Here is a 19,703-nt window from a genome sequence, read left to right on the forward strand (position 1 = left end):
CGGTATTCTACTTAATACAATAGCAACATATTGGGGGTGTGCCTTAAAAGAGCAATTTACCTAGTATCGGTGGCCCTTCATGCCTTTTTCCCTGAGTGCTACAAACTATACTATATACATAATGCCACTAAGTGTCAGGCACTGAGCACATCTCAACAGTGAAGGTCAAGCTGTTCGTATGAATAATTGATTTTTTGGTTCAGGAGCTGAAATAGAATAAGAAGAAATTTCAGGCTTACCTAAATTCCTATGTCTTTGCTTTTTGTGAATGAAACAAAACAAAACAAAAAAAATTCTTTATTTCATAAAGAAGGTTTAAAAAACTGTTCTGTTCACATGGAAACATTCAAAATTCAAATTCAGTAGAAAATGTTACATTGGAAAAAAAAGTTGAGATGTTTCACTTAAAAATTTTAGTGTTGATTGTATAATTTTTTAAATTTTTTTGGCTGAAACTATTGGTTGAATAGGTAATTTATTAACATTTTTAGTGAACCTGAAACTTCAACTTTTCTTTTGCATCTATATATATATATAGGTATACATGTATATATTTGGAGTATAATCTCTCTATCTCACAAATGTTGTGCAGCTTTGTATCCTGGTTTAAAGCTGACTGTCTGATTACAATATTCATTACTGGTCACAGATTCCTGAATGCACCAGCCATAGGTGCTACACCCATTTGGACCTCATGGCTAAGCAGGACTAATATGCAGAAGGCTGCAGACCTGAGCCTGGTTGGAAAGAGGGAGATTGATGGGGCAACACCTCTGCTGAGGAAAACACAGGGCCAGGCACCTAAGGGATGTACTCAAAGAGGTGTAACAGTTGTAGATATTTCACTATCTCTGTGACTACGAGAAATGCAGTGTTTCATGCTTCGCCTCTGCTGGTTTTTAGGTGCAACCTCTGGTTCCTCCAACCTTTCAATCTCTTGGAATAAGCTACTCATGAGAATGTGCATCTCCTTACAGACAATCGCTGCTTCTGATCACTCGTACTCAGATCACATACTAACTGGTATATACTCACTGACACACTAACAGGACAGTCTGAGACCCTTGCAACACCATATAAGTTTAGATAGAGTCTAAGAATGCTGTGGCAAAAAACATTTCTCATTTTGTCTTGTTGTCATTTCCTTAGATCAAAGTTTACATCTTCATGAGAAGAAACAGTACTCCATTTTATTTTATTTTTTTCATAACATACCTTGTTGACTTTAAAAGCACATTCTTTGATCTCTGCCTCTGGGAACTTCTTCATCCAGTTTGTGACAAAATAAGCTGCATTAACTAGAAGGATCTGAGTCTCACCACTTACACTATCCTCGTTCAAAATATTCTCCATTTTGCCTGTGAACAAGTTTAAGGTGGTTGTTAATACAACAATATATTAACATTATATCAATTGCTTCAAGTGAATATGGTAGCATTTCACTGAACTAAAAACATTTTTGTCCTGCGTCTCATAGATAAAAGATTTTATTTCTAATGGAAAATTTCAAAAAGAAGTACTTACTTAAAATTGCAGCTTAATTTTTGATATGGAATTTAGGATCAAAGCAGATCTTCCAAATTACGTGTTTTGTTGGCTTATATTGCATGGAATCAAAACTATGTCTCCTGCTTTTTTTTCAATACCTTAAAGAAGGTGCTCATTTTTCAGTGACATTCAACAGATGTAAGTGAAAAAACATTTGTCATTTGGACAGTAAGACTTGAAGGGAAGTTCCACACTAGCACTAGCAGCTACTCATTTCTAAACTGATACATGAGAATAAAATTACCAGAATAACAAAAAATGCTGCTCTGATTACATTTAATAACCAAATACTGTGACAGACTTCAAAAAGAAGATGTAAATGACATGTTTTCTCTCTGTTTCAGACCTGTTCAAGCACTGCCATAACTGACCCTGAATTCAGAGCTCTGGGGAGGCAAGTCCTGTCTTTGAAGGGCAAGATGCTTCCACATGGACACCTGTTCCAGCCTGGAAGGACCAGACTCGTAAATGGTGTTTCCTTATTTGTACCACACGAGGGCAACAGGTGGCAACCAACCCCAGAGCCATCTCTGCCCAGGCTTCCGTAGGAAGGCAAATAAGAGATGCCCATCTGCTTGTGTTACCCTCACTGGCAAAAGGAGGTGGTATATTGATTAACAGCCTGAAATTCAGAGTCCAGCAAGTACTTCCCATTAAAATAAAGCTTTTAAAGGAGTTAGGGTCTGGGCTTAACATATTGGTGTCAGAGTTTTGTGACACTCCACAACCAGGACCTGTCATTCTCCCAAATCATCTTGCTGCAGTCAAATGTGAGCAGCTTTCCCCAAGGCTAATGCACGGTCAGTCTCACATTTCCACCTTCAGAAGTGCTGCAGTAGTGAAGTCAGTGATTTCAAAACAGGCTGATGCTGCTAATCCTCATGAGTTCAAATAGTAGGTCTAGTCCCACTGCTTTCACTAGGTATTTACTTCTAAAATCATTAGTAAAGAAGTGTCACAAGGACAAAGATCTTTGTCCAAAGAGGCAAACAGCATCCCCAAGGTTAAGCTGTACTCACCATCAGTTAGCTCTGAAAGAGATTTGTTGATTTTTTGTCGGGTTTCCTCAGTTTTTTCTTTGAACTCCACTAATTCCAGTTCAGATGGAAAAGGCCTCTTTGTGGAGTTGACAAAGTCCTGAAAGATACAGGGAATGAAAGTCATGCCTGGTTAAGTGTCATCCACTTAATGATTCTTTAAGAGCCTTCAACATCAGCCTCTCAAGCTTCACCATGGGGTAGCTGAGGAGTTCATTATGATAGAAAGCTATTAAATAACCACGTGACAACCAGGATGCACAGCTGCATCCAGCACATTGCTCCCAAGGTTGTGTTCAGTCCAATGGTGTTACATCAGCAGCTTTAAAGTAACTTCAATATTGCAGGAGTGACCATGTTGCCAGAGTTCAAAAGAATAAAACAATCCTCAGTCCAGGCCTGGGTAAGACTGAGATAAAGGCCACAGGCTGCTCCCATCATGTCTCTCCTCATCAGGTGAGATATTTATTGCTCTGGATGGGTATTGGCCTTTGCTGTGTCAGAGGCTGAACAGTAGACAATCTGATTATAGCATCACTGAAGCATGCTGAGTTTTCTGAAACATGACTTTTAGGCTGATGTTATCTTTCTTGGGACCCTATTCAATGACAACTTTCAGGGAAAAAAACCCAACACATACAGAATTCTTCTGAGTTTTTTGCAAAGTTCATAAGTTATAAAGAACTTATAAAGTTATTCACTTGTTTTGCTTCAATAGCTAGGCTTCTGCCTCACAGATTAAAAAACAACAGTTTATGCAGTAATTACTTGGGTGTGTGAACTGGACACACAGTTGCACCATCAACTTTTTTTATACTCCTCTTCACTCATACTTGCCATGCAAAGACTTTGATGTGGCATAGAGGTTATTTTGCATTCAAAACCAATCTAGCTACTGACCTAAAGCATATTAATGAAAAAATTAGAAGTATTGTAATAGTTGCACAGTTTGAGTTCAAGCAGCAGACTCATACATCCTCCTACAAACTTCTATGGCAGCTGTTCATCATTTGAGTCTAGTCAAGAAACAGCCAAAATTCAAAGAATTTATTTTAAATAACATTGCAATCTGACACAATAATCCGTCAACCTAATGGTTAAGCAATTCACAGTACCAGCGTTTTCCTAGAGTACTTACTGTGGTAGGATTAAGAGACTTGTCTACAAACAGCCGTTTGACCATTTTCAGTGCAAAGAAGGAGCTGAGTTTGGAAACATCTGAAGTTATTGTCTGAAACCCGAAAGAAACGTCTTTGACATCTTTTAAATGGAGTACCTGTTAAATGAACATAGTAAAATACTAAGCATCTTCTTTGTTACCATTAGCTAAACATTTCGAACAGCTTAGCAAAAAATAATGCTAATTTGTGACCAGAGCTGTGGCTTTTTGTATTTAAGCTGATGACAGAGCCTCTCACTGTTGTTACTCAAAAATCATTTATTTATTTGACATCCTCACATAAATCTAAAAACCTGATCCTACCAGAACTTTAACCAAATATATTTCTTTCCTGTGAGCAGTCCAAAGAAATCAGTAGAGCTGTTCATGCTGGTCAACTAAAACTGTGGTATGGAGTCATAATGTTTTCACCAAACTTACATTTCCTTCCAAAAATATGGAGCTTCTAAGATAGATAAATGAAGATCGTAGACAATCTCCTTTCTAGAAGTGGGCTACACCTTTAAAAATGCTTGACAGATCATCAGGTTTTCTGACTGCTGTGACTAATACATGACATCACATGACATTTCAGCAAAAACTGATCAGATAACTGTGTCTGTTTTGGTAGACACAGTATAACTGTGAGTAGGGCTGCTGACCCATACATGGCCACTTCCCAATTCCTGGGAATGACAAGTCCAGTTCTAGGAAGTACAGAGTTGACCTAAAACTTGTTGCTTTTAGGCACCAGAGGTGAGAGGTTACTGGTGCCTTTGCTTGAAAATAACCCTATAAATACAAACTGAACTTTTAATGCCTATTTATTACAGGATCTTTGATGGTGGCTGTTTCATTACAGGCAGCCTGCCCAATCTTCCTCGTCTGACTCAAGTTTCCACATGAGGTATAGCAGGCATTAGTGACCTTCTTTCCCTTTGTACATCACTCCTGCTCTTTCAGAACACATCACCTCTTCAAAGACACAACAAACTGCTGCTCGTTCTAGTCACCTTTCCACATCCTCCCCTCTCCTTGCTCAGTGGGAGCAGAAGGAAATAAACTCCCAACGACACACACCAGTACAGGTCTCATAGACAAACTCCATGGTCATTTCTTCAGAAACAGCTTTCTCAACTTATTTCCTTTTCCTTCAACAGTTTATTTCTCTGCATGTTAAGCACAGAAAGCTTCTGTGCCTGGGAACTGTGTTGGAAGAGAAAGCTACTGCAATTCTCTACCTGAGAGAACTTTTGGCACAAGTTTTTTAATGTTCCAGAGTACAGCTGCCAATCTGGTTCCTTTTGTATTTAGTGTTTAAAACCCAAGCACGAACTCAGGGACAGGCAGAAGCTAGAATAAACATGGAAAGTAGGAGATATTACATTTAAAAACATACCAAGCTCTCCTTAGTACCTGAAGTCAGCATTTTTTAAATACCACTAGAGAAATATGAAATATAAATGTGCTTGTGTAATAGAGCTCCACTTCTGGATGTGTAAGCTAACTTATTATTATGCAATGGTTCAAAGTAAAGTGCAGAGACAAGTGAAAACAAAATAAGGGCAGGTTAATATGTTGAACTCTCCCATCAGAAAGACGACGCTTGAATTTTGAAATCGTGAGGGAGCTTCAGGGTGACATTTAAATTAAAAATAAAAATTAAAAATAAAAATTTTTAAAAAACCCACTAGAGTTAATTTTTAAATTTAAAAGAAAAATGCTGCTTAAAAAAATTTGCAATGCCTACAAGATTCATCCCTGAAAGCATTCAAAGCCAAGTTAGATAGGGTCCTGAGCAACCTGGTCTAGTGGAAGATGTCCCTGCCCATGGCAGGGGGATTCAAGGTCCCTTCCAACCCAAACCATTCTAGGGTTCTATGATCTTCATGGACATATTGCAGTGTAGGTCTGTGAACAGCACAAGATTCACTGTAATCTGTGGCATAAGTAGGGGTGTGCTCGGAGGTGCTTTCGGTGAATGAGAAAGTACAGGGAGGAATTCCCAAGGGAGGGAAAATGCATTCAAATATGTAGAAACTTTCAGAGCCAGGTGATGATCAGCATACAAATGCATACTGAATTTGCCTCTAATCCACCTTTAGGTAACTGCAGAAACCATGGGGACTCTCATTGGGATAAAAAGGAACTAGACCTATCTCTGCTTACACAGAGGAAGCAGAAGAGGCTGGAGGGCTGACTCCCTCCACCCCAGAGTGAGCTTGATAAACTGATTTAATCATGACTGCCATGCTGCATCATGGTGCTGGAAACCCTTTGAACACCATGAGCTGCTTGTGAGGAGAAACACAAGCTGAAATTGTGCCCCTTCTGCTGCATCTGCCTCCTCTTAGCAGCTTTGCAGGAGAAAAGGGAAATGCCAGTGGCAGGGCTGCTATGCATACTTGCTGCTGACAGACAATGGCAAAATTCTTTCCAATTCTATAAAGCCTAGGTGTTTTTGAATAAAAAATAAACAGTTATCCAGAAAATGCAGTGATCTCAACTGTGGCTTGCAGCCAGAAACAACGCTGCACTAAAAAGAGACAAGGCTTTAATGCAATTGTTAAGGACTCTGCCATGTTCCTTTCCACCTTCTACACACTTGAAAAGTCTTTTCTTTATGACAGGTTTTGTCTTTTGTTGTGTGGGGCTATGGAGTGTGGAACTGTTCAGGAAATTCAGATGGTTGGCTTGAAGTCTGATTTAAAGGAAACAGACATCCAGGAGAATATTAACAATAATAAATAAGAAAGATATCTACAACAGCCGTATAATTTTGCAGCCACAAAACAACAAAACAGGTTGCTGACAGTTTACCTGTTTCATTTGGTCTGCAGTATCACCTTTCGTAGCTTTATATGCCAGAGCCAGAGAAGTTGAGGTGCACAGTGGGGAAAAAATAATATTGGCTGTTTTGTCCTTCTCACATAGTTTTTTGAACATATCAACCGCAAAGGCAGTGTTCGCTAGCTGCAGAGCATCCATTGTCATCCTGAAACAGAAAAGGGAAAAGAGAGATGACTCAGGCTGTAATTCTAGCTCCTGCACTAGGGGCTATGCCAAAGAACTGAAAGAAGTTGGGCACCAGTATCTGAACTGGATAGCTTGAACCGAGGAGAGGAGAGGTTTAGTAATAGCCATTATCTTCAAGTGACAGCTAGCAATGCCACATGTTATGTGGAGCCAGTATTACCAGAAGAACTTGGGGAAATCTGTGTAGGTCAGGGTGACCCAAGCATACTGAGTCAAATTGGATCACATATGAATTTAATCTGTTTTTAATTGATACACTTAAATTAAATATGCCAACTCAGAAGGTACTTTGCCTATGCTCTGGGCCCTCCTGGCTCTTAGGCAGGCCTTTAATGGTCTCATAGCTTCTCTATCTCTTTCTTCATGGCTAACTGTTCATTAAGCTTTAGCTTACATGTCCTTCTTCTGAGGGTTGATTCCCCATTCTCTCTGGCCTTGCTAGGAGTCTCCAAAAAGCTATCTGGTCCTATAGGTTGAGGTTGTTCTAGAAATTTGAAAGAGGCCTTCAAAAACAAATACTGCTGTGTGTCCACCCATCACTTACACTGTTTTAACTGAAAATATTTTCCTAGCCATTCTTAATAACTGCAGTTGCCACAGTGCTGTTAGATGATCTGTGCAGTCAGGAATGACCCAGGGGGCCCAAGGGACAGTTGCTGCAGTCCATGCTGTAGGAAAGCCAGAGGCTATTCCCATCTTCCAGGCTGCTTTCATATACCCAAAGTTGCACTTTGGTATAGGTACATTTGTGTAGATTCAAGCCAACAAGGGTGAATCACAGAATTTCAGTCTGTGACCAGCAAGCACACAAGAGATGACCCCCTTTGGCAAAGTGAATTTGACACTACTCTACCCTAAATATCATGTATTCCTAAAAAAACAAACAAACAAAAAAACCAACTGTTAAAACTGGTGTTAAACAGCTCCATCAATGCTCTTGAAAGAGACAGAAAGGAAATAGAAACAACAAATATTGGGAAAGTCTTCCAAAGGCATAAGATTTCATACAGAATCTAAAAGGTGTCTCCAGTATTTACTCTCTCCAGCAAAACCAGCAAAATAGTGGAATAAAAATGGTATAGAAAGGTGATTTTAAAAAGGTGTGTTCTTATCCACAAACATACCTATCTACATTTGCATTTCGTACTCAGACACTGATCTAAGGGTCCTATTAAGCAAAAGAAAATTGGTTATTTCCTAGGTTGGTAGGAGGTTTGCTAATCATTGGAGAAACACCTTAAGGACAGGGATTTCTCTCTGAGAATTGACTACTTAATAGTGCAGTCTCAAACATTTATTTACCTTGTTCATAACAGTTGCATCCTAGCCAGGAAAGACCTCACCACGTGAGAGCAGAACAGTATGAGAATACAAAAAGGGGAAGAGGAATCAAGGAACTGTCTCCAGCAAGGTATCTTTCTTGACCATTCACTCTCACCTCAGTTTGGAAAGGCATTTTGAATTACAACAATCTCCTCTTTGAGTGCATGTGTCATACTACTCAAACGTAGCTGAACATCTGACACCATTGTACAGAGATACTGCTGAGCAGCTGTGGCACTTGACAGTCGTGAATGATTTCCAAATAATATGTGGCAGTTATACATTTTTATAGGACTAATAGAATGGGTGCATAATTTGCCTGCAACATAGTAGAGAAAACACTTTGACTTACTCGTAAGACCTGTTTGACTACAGAACGTCTTTTATAAAATAAATGTCCTTATTTTTATTTTAATTAACTTATACATTTTCTTGGATCTATTTGGTAAAGCAATTGTTTTACTTGACAGCTAGTTTGTTTTGGGTTGAAAGATGCAGTATAAAAGGTTAGTGAAATGCACGGCACAATCTAATCAAATAAAAAAAAAAGATACTGGCATAAAACCAAGGCTTTTTAAGTTAGTGTTTGAAAAGCACACCTAACCAGCCCTGCACTCTTGCAAAATGTTCTGACTGTTGGTATTAGCAACAAACTGTTTTCTAACAAATCCCCTCCCACTGGGGAAAAAAAAAATAATTTGTCTGGAAGAGAGCAAACATTAAACACATTTCACTAAAGAAATTTATCCCCACATAAAAACACAGAGGAGTATGCTTTGCAACATCCAGAGGTTTTGCCAGAACCCTGAATTCAGGATGGGTCTGGTTGGATTTGTCCATCTTCCAGTAGTCTGGCAGTGCCCAGCAGCTGCTTGGTAAAGAGATATTATCCATGCCAGATTCCATTTTACAGCATCAGCAGGCATTGAGCTGATGTCAGAATAAGGTTCAGGAAACATGTCTCAGAGATCTTACGGGTGTAAAGGGAGAACTAAGCACCAGCCTAGCACTGCAACCATCTACCTTTTTCACGTAGACACAATTTCTCAGGCATGAAAGCAACTAATTACCAAAAAAGTCAAGCTTGCCAGCAACCATGAGCTCAGCACACACCTTAAAGGAGGAGAGCTTTAAGCAGGACAGTGGCAAAAGACAGTTAAAACAAGTTTGAAGGACTGAGACTGCTGATGAAGGAGTAACCTGGAACAATATGGGCAAAGAAGCAAATGTAAAATCATTCTTTCAAATACCTTCCCGCAATTCCTCATTACAGACGTGCTCCTTCATGCCCGTGCATATCTTAAATAAGCTAGCATAGGCTACCTACCTTATCTTCACCATTAGCTCAATCATTCTCACATGAATACACAATACACTGGTATACTTTGTCTCCATCTCAATCTCGCTCTCTGACCCACCCCAGCCCCACCCCCACCCCCCAAACTAAAATGTGAATATCTGGGGCAAGTACCAACTTCCCAGGTATTTCTTACTGAGGAGCTGATGGAAAATTACTTAAGGACCCAAGAATGCGTCATTCAGTAAATATCTACCACTCTCAAAAAGACAAACAATACAAAGAACCTCACACGAGGCATGCAGTGCACCTCGAAAAACTTACTTGTCAGTGGGGTAGAGTATAATTATTTAGTTCTGGCTAGCATGATATTATTCTACTTAGGTCTCTGGATCTTCCTTACAGGCCAAAAATCAATATGCAATCATAACCACTTAAAAATACCCCTTGTTTGTTTCTGCCTTAATACTGACCTAGTATGTGCTACCTGCACACTCTTCTTCCTTGTGCCAGTTAAAAGCTGTACCATGGCTTAAAAACTCTTCTGACTTCATTAGTAACTCTGATACTATTCAAGTTGGATCTTTTTTTATAAAGTTTCAATGTTTCTTTTCATTGGGAAAAAACAGGAGGTATTTCATGGTGAACTTTTTATTTACCTCTGTTCACTCAGTAACTGCTGATACTCTCAAAGCTTCTTTAGTGCAGAATGCAACTATTTCTGGTAGTGGCAAAGCTCTCCATTCTGGTTTCTTCCTTTTAGTGCTACTGTTGAAATAAGGACCATTCAGGGCATGTTGGGAAAAAAGCTCAGTTTCACCCTTAACCTTGAATAAGGGGATGGATAGCAAAGAATAATATCTATTCCACAGTCTTTTTCAACTGTCAGTCAGTTTTTATTTTCCATTTTTTAATGATGTATGATATTTAAGAGCTCATTAAATTCATATTATTGAAAAGAATTTCCAGTATTAAATATTACAAAATCTTAAATCTCGTTAAAGCCTTGAGCATCCCAAGCCTTGTGAGTCCAGTAAAGCCAGTTCCGGACAAATAGGAAGAGTTGAGGCTCCCAATAAAAGGAAAGCCCATTAGCTGCCCATTAGCCGACTCAGAAATCAGACCATAGCTCCTGTGCCAGTAATCACAGGGAACCCTCAAAGGGGGAGGAGTCAAAAAATTAAAAATGAAATTTTGAAAAGGCCTGCTGCATGGATTCTTGCTGAGTCCCTCCTTTCCCAGGAAAGTGGTATGTCAGCGTTTCCAGTGAGGCCTGCGGCACTGGGGCATCTTCTAAGCACGGAGCTTGTGATCCACCCAGCTTTGCTTAAGACTGTGACTGTCACAGTGTTAATGAAACACTTTCAGATACATAAGGAAGCTGAAGGCTACTGAACTAATTCAGGAAAACCTGATTTAAACTTGTTTATTGGTATAGGACACCATTTTTGCTTAGTCACTCTTGGATGCAGCAACAACAACAACCCCTGTCCCCCCAAAAAAACACAACAGTGAGGCTTTGTTTAGTATCTGCTAAGAGAAAAGATAAATATAGCTTATCATTTAAAAATATAATTACAAGAATAGCAACGTCTGTGTGGAAATGTCTGACAAGTCAAGCTAGCTATATGATAAGAATAATCTGATAAAGCTGAACAAGTATTTACTTTATTCTTGTCTCAGTTAAGAAGTCCTTTCCGAAGAAGACACCTGTGGCAGATAAAGCGTAGACAGTGCTGGCCATCCAGTTCTGGGGTTATATTGGGTTTATATCTCAGGAGCTGTGAGCACCAGCACTGTAGTCTCTCCAGTCCAAACAAACTTTCATCAAGAGGATAAATTATACGAAACAACCCACACATGTTTCACGAGCGAGGCATTAATATTGAAACTAGATCAAGTGTTTAACATGACCCCACTTCAGCTCTTACTCAGCAAATAAAAAATATAAAGGAGATAAAATACTTCTGCGAGCCCTTTCTTCTTCTGCAGAAATGACAACTCTCCACCTGGCAAACCACCTGGATAAAAAACAAGGACACAGTTTCCTCTGAACAGACATTGAGGAATGCAAGATATCAGACTGATGTGGGACCAGAGCATCTCATATGGTTGAGGAAAAAGCACTGTCAGTAATATAGCAGGGAAAGTCACTCCAGGAAGGAAAGAGAAACAAGTCACTGCAATATGCTTTGTTGTACTTTAATAGCCAGTGAACTCTTCAAACTAGATGGTCACATTGAAAATAGATTTTTAATTACTAGGCCTAAGTTCCTGTTCTTCACTTTAAACAAATGTGGATTAGTCACTTGGTTAATAACTCAAAGTAAACAGAGCAGAGCATACACACCTCTGCAGAAAATGAGAGGAATATTCCTCTGCAACAGATTAACAAAACAGCCAAAATCCTACTTTGGCACAAGGAGCATTTCCATGGCATCATACTCAACCTGCTTTTTCTGATATGGGGAAAGCCATTTTCAATAAACCACCATATTTTAATAATTCCTAATGCCCTTGCTGTCTCACCAGCCAGATCCTATTCACCACTTCCAGTGAATCTTTTCAGAAGGGAAGAAATATAGCATAAAAAATACAGCAATTTTGGAATGAAACTAAAACACTGTAGTTTGGGAAGGTAAAAAAAAGCTCCTTTAATTCCACATAATATCTACCTTTCTGCACAAAATTTCCTTATCCCGCTCCCTCTACGCAGCTATGTTTCACAGCCAAGATTTGTTGACTAACATAAGTTAAAGTATCAGAGGAAGAAAAAAGCTGTACTTACTTTGCAAGGCTATAATCCTGGCAAACGAATCAATGAAATGAGCACAGCACGAAGAACTAGCTGCCCGTGCTGAAACTTTGCTGAGCGGAAGACTTTGTTACTTGCCTACTTATTGACACCACTCCCACTTTCCCAACCTCGATTTGTGCACACACACACTCCCTCTCACTCTCGCTTTTTTTTTTTCCCCTCCCTTAATCATTCTTCATGGCAACTCCTACATTGGAGGAGCAAAATGATTCACACCAGAGTTGTCTTTGCCTGCCCAGCCGGTGAATACAACAACAAGCTCTGGCAGGAAAGAGCAGCCTTGCGCGTTGCCTTCAGCAAGCGTAGTACAGGCACCAGGCAAGAATGAACGAAGGCTACAAAGGAGAGAACGCAGGAGTTGATGAGCAATTAAGAGACCTCCTGAGCAAAACCAGTACTCCAAATAGCATTGGGATTGCTGCTATTTGCAGGAAAATTGTCACTGTGAAAAAGAAACCCGGGAAGACAACTAAAACACGTAGGAGTGTGTGGCTGGGCGCTTTGCACCTGTATATGCATTAAGACTATCTTAATTCTGTCTAAGAGGCATATGTGTGTGTTTGGCTGCCTTAAAAGCTCAAGGCCAGATTGGAGTTAACGCTCCAGGAAAAACCTCTGTTTTCTTACTGCTGTAAAGCAAGAGCTCCATCCCATTAGCAGACAAGTTGTCTGCAGAGGAGCAGCCTTCCCTGCTGCTAGCTGTCCCCAGAGGTGGAAGGGGAACAGAAAGTCCCCTGCAGACAACACCAGCAGGTACTCCCTGGGAAGCCATGGCTACACTTGAGTCCCCATGAGGAAACAATGCACCACATCAGAGGCACAGTTCAGGTTCACACCTCAGTAACCCTAGGTGGCCCTGCGTACCTTTAGACTATAAAAGTTACAGGCAGGATAATTGAATTTGCATTCAGCTTTGCAGTGCTGGTGTGTCCAGCTGGCCAAATGAAAGGGGTAGGACACTGAAGGATGTGTTTCCGCTGACACTATACTTCTTTGGTGACAGTGGGAATTGGGGAGATGTTATCTCCGTCTGGAATTACATATTTCTGTGTTGCTTTGAGCATAAATCAGGCCACACCACCCTGATCAGGTCCTACCCATTTTTCCTTCCAAAAGGCTACTATGCTTTTGTTACCCAAAGGAAATTATGTTTTTCTTTCTGCTGAGATGCAGATCGAGTTCGCTTTCCATCATTGACAGACTGCAAATTTAAAATTTGTATGCTTTGCCATAAGTGAATTCAAACAAAGACAGGGTGTGGATACGTTTAAGCAATTAAAATAAGATAGAGGCCAGCTGGCTAAGCTGTGCCATCTGGGCCGTCATTGTTATGTATCTAATTAAGTCTTCTGTAAGAGAAATGTTTATGAAAATACACAATAATGTTGGCTGCCAGACTCTTCTCAAATGTCTGCAGGTAATCTAAAGCCAAACATTGCCATCTCTGCAGGAGCAAATCTTCCTTCAGACCCAGGTCTAACAAGTATGGTCGCTGTGAAGGAGCTCAGCAGCTTCTGGATAAGCTGTAGGGAGGTGGACAACAGCCAGATTGCCCTAACAGAGACAGTACAATTCACCAGATTCATTTCCTTGCTAATGGGAAGTGGAAAATACAGATATAACTATATGCCTCAAAAGGCTGGACAGTGGAAAAAGGAAAGGACTCTACATTGCCAAGCTGGAGGTGTGTAAACATCACTTATGCTTCACTAGATAACTGCTCTGTGATAGCTGAGGTGTGGCACTGTGTAGCGGTACAGAGTCCTTCAATCTGACCTGGTTAATACTGAGAAATTATTTATTTCTGATCATGGTGCCGTGAAACTAATAATTACTGCTGCAATTGAGATGCTTCAAGTGAAGGAGTACATGCTGGCACTGGTAACTGAGTGGTTCAGAGGGCAGGTTGCTTCCCCCAAGAATGGGTAGTTTGGGCTCATTTGCTCCTGGAGGTACTGTTAAAATAACTGTGACTTCCTGCTAGCTATTTATGCAGATGTATGGGAATTGCTGGCATATAAAAGGGTCTTACAAGGAAGATGCGGAAAAGTAAAAGATGTTAACTTGAAAAGTATAAGATGTTTAATCTTAGTTGAGGTTTGCACAGGACAAGAAGTAAAGCAGTTCTCCCCCTGTCCAGGAACATTCTTTCTCAGTCTGACTTGCATCAACTTCCTTATCTCCTGCATTTACCTTTCACTAAATTAGTCTGTTCAGTTTAATCTTAAAGTATTTTCAACACACACCTATTATGACCTGTATTTCTATCATCATATTAAAAAAAAAAAAAAAGGAAAAGAACACATAATGGGATTTTTCCTTATCAAAAAATCAATACTATTTTTAAGCCCCCTGTTAGTTGGACACCTCCTACTGTGATATTATCTCAGAAAATAAGGTAGAAACAATGGGGGTATAACATGGAATACACTGAATCTTAAAGTATGAAGCCTCTTAACACAGGCAAGTTACAGTTTACTGGCAAAGTAGTAAATTAATTACTGTCCTCACTCTTCCAGGTCTTCAACAGCTCAAGGAAAACTTCAAAGATGTTGTTGGATGCTAGGATCCAGCAGTTACATTTGCATATCTCCATCTCTGAACTGGCACGCCAGACACCAGACATCGTTTCAGAAGGGATGGGACCCACCAGGTGACTCTCCTGTTACTCAGCCTATTCCCAGTCCTCACTCCCCTGGCTCTCCCTGCCACTCCCTCCTAGGAACACTGTTCCTACATGCTTCTGGAAAGCAAAAAGCCTTCTCTCCACTCTTCGAGCAAGCTCATTTTGGCAGGAGGCAGGAGGGAATACTCTTGCTGCTCAACACAGCATGAAGAACTATTTCAATTATTTCAGAGGCTCAATGCATTCACTGTAGTCTTTTATTTTTCCTTCCCCCAAACTCACTAATTCTCAGTGCATGTCTGATTGCAATTAATGCTGGCATGCTTAGGAGACCACACGGGAAATCATCTACAAGTAGGACTGAATAATGAATAGAACAAGACTGGTCATTCTTTCTATGCCATCAGTCATGAAAGATCTTCTAATCAAGTTACAGCTTTCACAATAATCTTTTGATCTTGCAAGGAAACTAGAAATAGGAGGTCATTTGAACACTTTTATTTTGATTCAGTGACCTACAACTTTAACACAATTAGAAATATTCAAAGGGTAAGAAAGACTGAAATGTCTGTAAACAGGTATACACAGCAGAGCTTTTCATATTTTTCATATAATATGGGTCTAGATTACTATTTAGCAACAGGAATAAGCCACAGCCAAAATATTTTTCATTGCATAAGAAATGCTAGCAAAGATCACATCAACCACAAGCTAATTTGAAAATAAAATACCACTTACAATAACAAAGCATTACTCCATGGTTCCATTGAGAGAGACACAAACTGAACAGAAACAAGCTGTCTCTCTTTTTTTTCCTCCCAAGACGTCTGCACCAATATGTATAAAGGGTGGTGTCACATAGCAACACATTGATCCAACATGTGTGGTAGCAATACAGTTTTCTTCAGATATGTCTGCTGACGTAGAAGTATTACTCACCATACTTCGAACAACACACAGGAAATTAATTTCTCATATTTACATGTGCTCACTTTTGTGTTGTTTTTTTTTTTTTTTTAGTGAGGCTCTTCTGAACTTGAGTATATGTTTCATTGGGGAAAAAAAGTGAAATAGGCAACCAAACAGCTGACAGATTTCAGTGAGAACAAAACCTTTAATCCAGTGAATGGGAAATGAATGATCCCACGAGCTGGAATCAGGTTATTGAGGATCTGACTATTTTCCCTAAAGACGCTGCTCCCAACACTTTGCACCAGGCATAAAGCTCAGTATAATACAAATAAATCAGCTTAATAAAGACATAGCTTTGATTGACTACTTGGAGAAGCCTGTGGAAATAGCCTCACAATATAACTAGGAATTCAAACTACAAGGGGAAATGAATATATGTAAACCAGACCAAAAACCCAGAAACGTTATTCTAAAACTTTATCTGTTTCCCAATGTACAAAGACTAAGATCAACTTCTGCGTGATAAAAACAGAGAGACAATGCTTTGGATTAATTACTTCTCACTAAAGCACCTGTGATCCGCTCCTTCCATTAAAAAAAACCAACTCTGAACACATCCATGTGTGCACTGCTGGTTCAGGGTGCCATCTCATGGGCACACAGATCATAATTTTTTTCCTTTGTCACTTATGCCTGTAGTTACTGCATCAGCTTCCTTTGCCAGGCTGGAAACATGATCCAAAATCACCTGCCCTACCTTTGTCCCAGAAAAAATGCAAACATGCTCACATTTGTCATGTTTCCTCAGTAATTTTTTTATCCATTTAGTGATATTTTCAAATGTTTGAAGTGCCACTCTCTAATATTGTTTAGGTGAATGGATTCACCTTATTGAAACCACCTTACCACAGGAATGCTGTTACTAAGGATGCTTTCCCTACATATCCACAATGTGTTGTGCTTGATTATAGATTTGTGGAAGACCCCAGTTAGTGAATTACTGACAGCATAATAATCCATCAGTAAATTCCAAACTGAGTATAGGAGCAATTTTAGAATTATCTGCCTTCAAATAGCAAAATAAAATCCGTATGAGGATAGGATTGCTCCTGTGACTAGATGAATGTGGAAACTCTAAAGAGAGAGGACATCACATTGACATACAGTAAATTAGCAGAAGTATCTTTCCCAAGAGGAATAAAGGGACCAAGCAGCTCCCTCCTTTGGATGCCAAACTAGTTTTAACTCAGAGCTTCAGCAGGTTCTGGAAAGGATTACATGACCTTCACTGCTGACTGTTGGAGACGTTGACTCTGAAACACAGCTTCTCTTCCAGCTCTGTGTTTGTATTACTCCCTTAAGTGTCTCCTTGTCATGTCTACAGGCAGGCGTTATGAGAATTAGGGGACTTTTTCCCCTCTTGTTTTTATCCATTGTCATCTGTAGATGACTCGCTTTCTTCTGTAATCCAAGTAGCTAAGTGTCTGTGTGATTAATGTGGATGAAGGCACACACTTTCCTAGGCTTGCTTAGTGCAGTTTTCAGCCTGAATATATGCACATTAAAGGAAAATACAAGTTTAGAATCAATATTTGCTGAATATTTCACTGGAAATGGGCATGCCCTCACAGACTGAATTTTGTCCTCTTGTGTGTTTTCAGGGTAGGATGAAGGCCTTTGTTTATCCCCAAATGCAGCTAAGACGGAGGGGTGAATATGTTAATTCTTGCTTCTCCAGGTTAAAGGCAACTAAATCACAGTGTGCATTCTTACACACTACTTCAAGGAACACACCCTGCACATTGTCTGTATGATCAATAAATTACAGAAGTTATACCTGCAAACCTATCTTGACTTTCATATTTAGAATCTACAAATAATGGTCCAAAACCCCAGTGAATGTAAACCGATTAGTGTCCATGAGAGCCAGGGAGCTACTCCCATACTCGGCAGTTTATTCCGCTCCTATCACCACTAACCCAGGACTGCAAGACTTGTATCACAAAACACATAGAAAAGAATTTTATATTAGCCCATAATAGGGTAAGTATAAAACAGTTGTAAACTGATTATATATTTTACAGAAGAAAGTGCTAGGACTGGATAATAGAATTTACCAAGGTGATAGGTAACCTACTGAAAAGTTTTCTTCAGTCCTTCTGAGATCTAATGGTCCCATTAAGCTCTATGGAGAAACTTTAGAGGATACTGCATGTATATTACAACAAGCTAATAAACTTACTAGCACAATAACATTAACATTTATCTAACAGAAATAGGACATAAAGTTGTAATAAGGCAAGATGTAATTACTTGTGGTAATGCAAAGAGTTATTCCTCTGTCTATATAAGCTCAAGATTTAAAGCCCACTGCAAAGGTGGCTACTGACTTCAATGGGGTAAAATAGGGCAACAGACTTGTTAGGGAAAATTGTACTGAAAAGTGTAGGGAAAGCATTGTACATGTGGAAGCATTATAGACAACTTACAGTAGAATAATAGCCTGGATCAAAGAGCTTCCTGCTTAAAATGAAAATTATTCTGCTAAGAGTGGCTTGGATCAAGAGAAAGTTAAATGACTTCTCCATCCGGTTTTTGCTCCTTTTCATACAAGACCTAATTAAAAGGCTTAGGAATTAATAAAGAGTGATCCAGTAGGGAAATTCTAGCCCAGAAATCTAGTGCAGACTACACTGCAGTAGCTGCACAGCTAGTCTAGTTCCATACCAGTTCTATTCCCCTTTATCACCTTAATCATTCAGACTACAAGCCATTCAGTGACGTTGGAAACACTGCTCTCACAGGAAAAAGCCACTTTGAATTTAGCATGAGAATAAAGTCTGTTGGAAGCATCAGGGGTATCCCCTCAGTTTTAAAACTTACTCATGCAGGTGACTCTGTTTTGCAATATCCAAGTTCAGTTATTCCGCTATATATTGGAATGGCAAAAGTTATTCCCCTATCATCAGTTTAGAGGAGTCTGGTAATACTTCTAAAAGTACTTACTGGAGCAGAACTACTTTTATGCTTCTCATTGCCCAACACAATTTAGATTCCTTGTACTCTGGTAACAGTAAACATACAAGCTTTTTATTGCACAGGAGACCAGATTCCCAGAAAGAAAATCTGCGTCAACTCACGGATTTGTGTCTTTTTAAGACAGTGAGACATAACACTGTGACAACCAGCTGGCTTGAACCCTTGCACAACACAGGTTGTAGAACTTGATCTACCAATTTTATGAGTCCCTTGATTTCTCTTTGGATTACAGCATATATTTTTGAAAAATCTGGCAGTGATTAAAAAAGACTCCCAGGTGATGAGAGCAACTACAACTACAATATCCTTAGGAGTTGTTCCAAAGACTTTATAGGTCATCAGAATTTTAAATGAAGGCAGCTAGAAGCAATCCAAAGTGCACAGTCCAAACTTGAAGCTTTCTAAACTCGAAGAAACATTGGCTGGGGAACACTTCCTCAATTTTTAACGATAAAATCTCTGAGGTGATTAGGGATACATAAGGCTGTTAAGTGTGGTGACTATGAAAACATTTCTAAAAGAAATGCTGCTTCACCAAATTCAACAATGCATAGCACAAAATCCCTGAATTCATATATGTATAGAAGAGCTGACAGTCTCCAGCTGGCAAAATTGTATATTTTAAATGAAAATGAGTCAACCAATACAACCTTCAAGCCACATCTGCTCGACTGTACAAAAAGTCACCACTGAAGAGATTTTATTCCATTCAATCTCAATGAGTTAGCAAGACCTAATATATGAAATGGTATGCAGAAAAGACCAAGGTGAAATGTTTGTCCTTGGCCTCTGTACAGAATGCCTGTATGAGTGTCCCTGACTGCTGCGTTCAAGATGAGAAAAGACTCAGAAATCCCCAGACTTATGCTTGTAGAGGGCAAATACTGCCCTTGAAGACAACATGTGCA

At 39.5% G+C, this 19,703-nt stretch overlaps 1 protein-coding gene and 1 long non-coding RNA gene across 3 annotated transcripts in view; one reads left to right on the top strand and one right to left on the bottom strand.

The window, feature by feature from the left end:
- LOC127476258 (uncharacterized) overlaps nucleotides 1–2,028 on the top strand; it is an 8,136-nt gene extending 6,108 nt beyond the window's left edge. The window contains exon 3 of the long non-coding RNA XR_007906529.1: nucleotides 1,893–2,028. This is a non-coding gene — a long non-coding RNA (uncharacterized LOC127476258). The remainder of the gene's footprint in view (nucleotides 1–1,892) is intronic.
- Nucleotides 1–19,302, bottom strand: part of SERPINB5 (serpin family B member 5) — a 22,074-nt gene extending 2,772 nt beyond the window's left edge. Inside the window, exons 1-5 of one of the 2 annotated variants that reach the window (XM_051798947.1) lie at nucleotides 15,583–19,302; nucleotides 6,565–6,739; nucleotides 3,724–3,861; nucleotides 2,568–2,685; nucleotides 1,216–1,358 (exon numbers count right to left, since the gene is read on the bottom strand). In XM_051798947.1, the coding sequence (XP_051654907.1) occupies nucleotides 1,216–1,358; nucleotides 2,568–2,685; nucleotides 3,724–3,861; nucleotides 6,565–6,739; nucleotides 15,583–15,611 (603 nt within the window). In that variant the 5' untranslated portion in view covers nucleotides 15,612–19,302. Of the gene's footprint in view, nucleotides 1–1,215; nucleotides 1,359–2,567; nucleotides 2,686–3,723; nucleotides 3,862–6,564; nucleotides 6,740–12,188; nucleotides 12,295–15,582 lie in introns of those variants that run through there. The other variant, XM_051798948.1, reaches the window with a different exon arrangement.
- Between the last annotated feature and the right edge of the window lie 401 nt (nucleotides 19,303–19,703).

Source organism: Manacus candei, unplaced genomic scaffold (assembly GCF_025592945.1).
Source record: "Manacus candei isolate 608988 ecotype Guabito, Panama unplaced genomic scaffold, ASM2559294v1 h1tg000049l, whole genome shotgun sequence".
NCBI lineage: Eukaryota > Metazoa > Chordata > Aves > Passeriformes > Pipridae > Manacus > Manacus candei.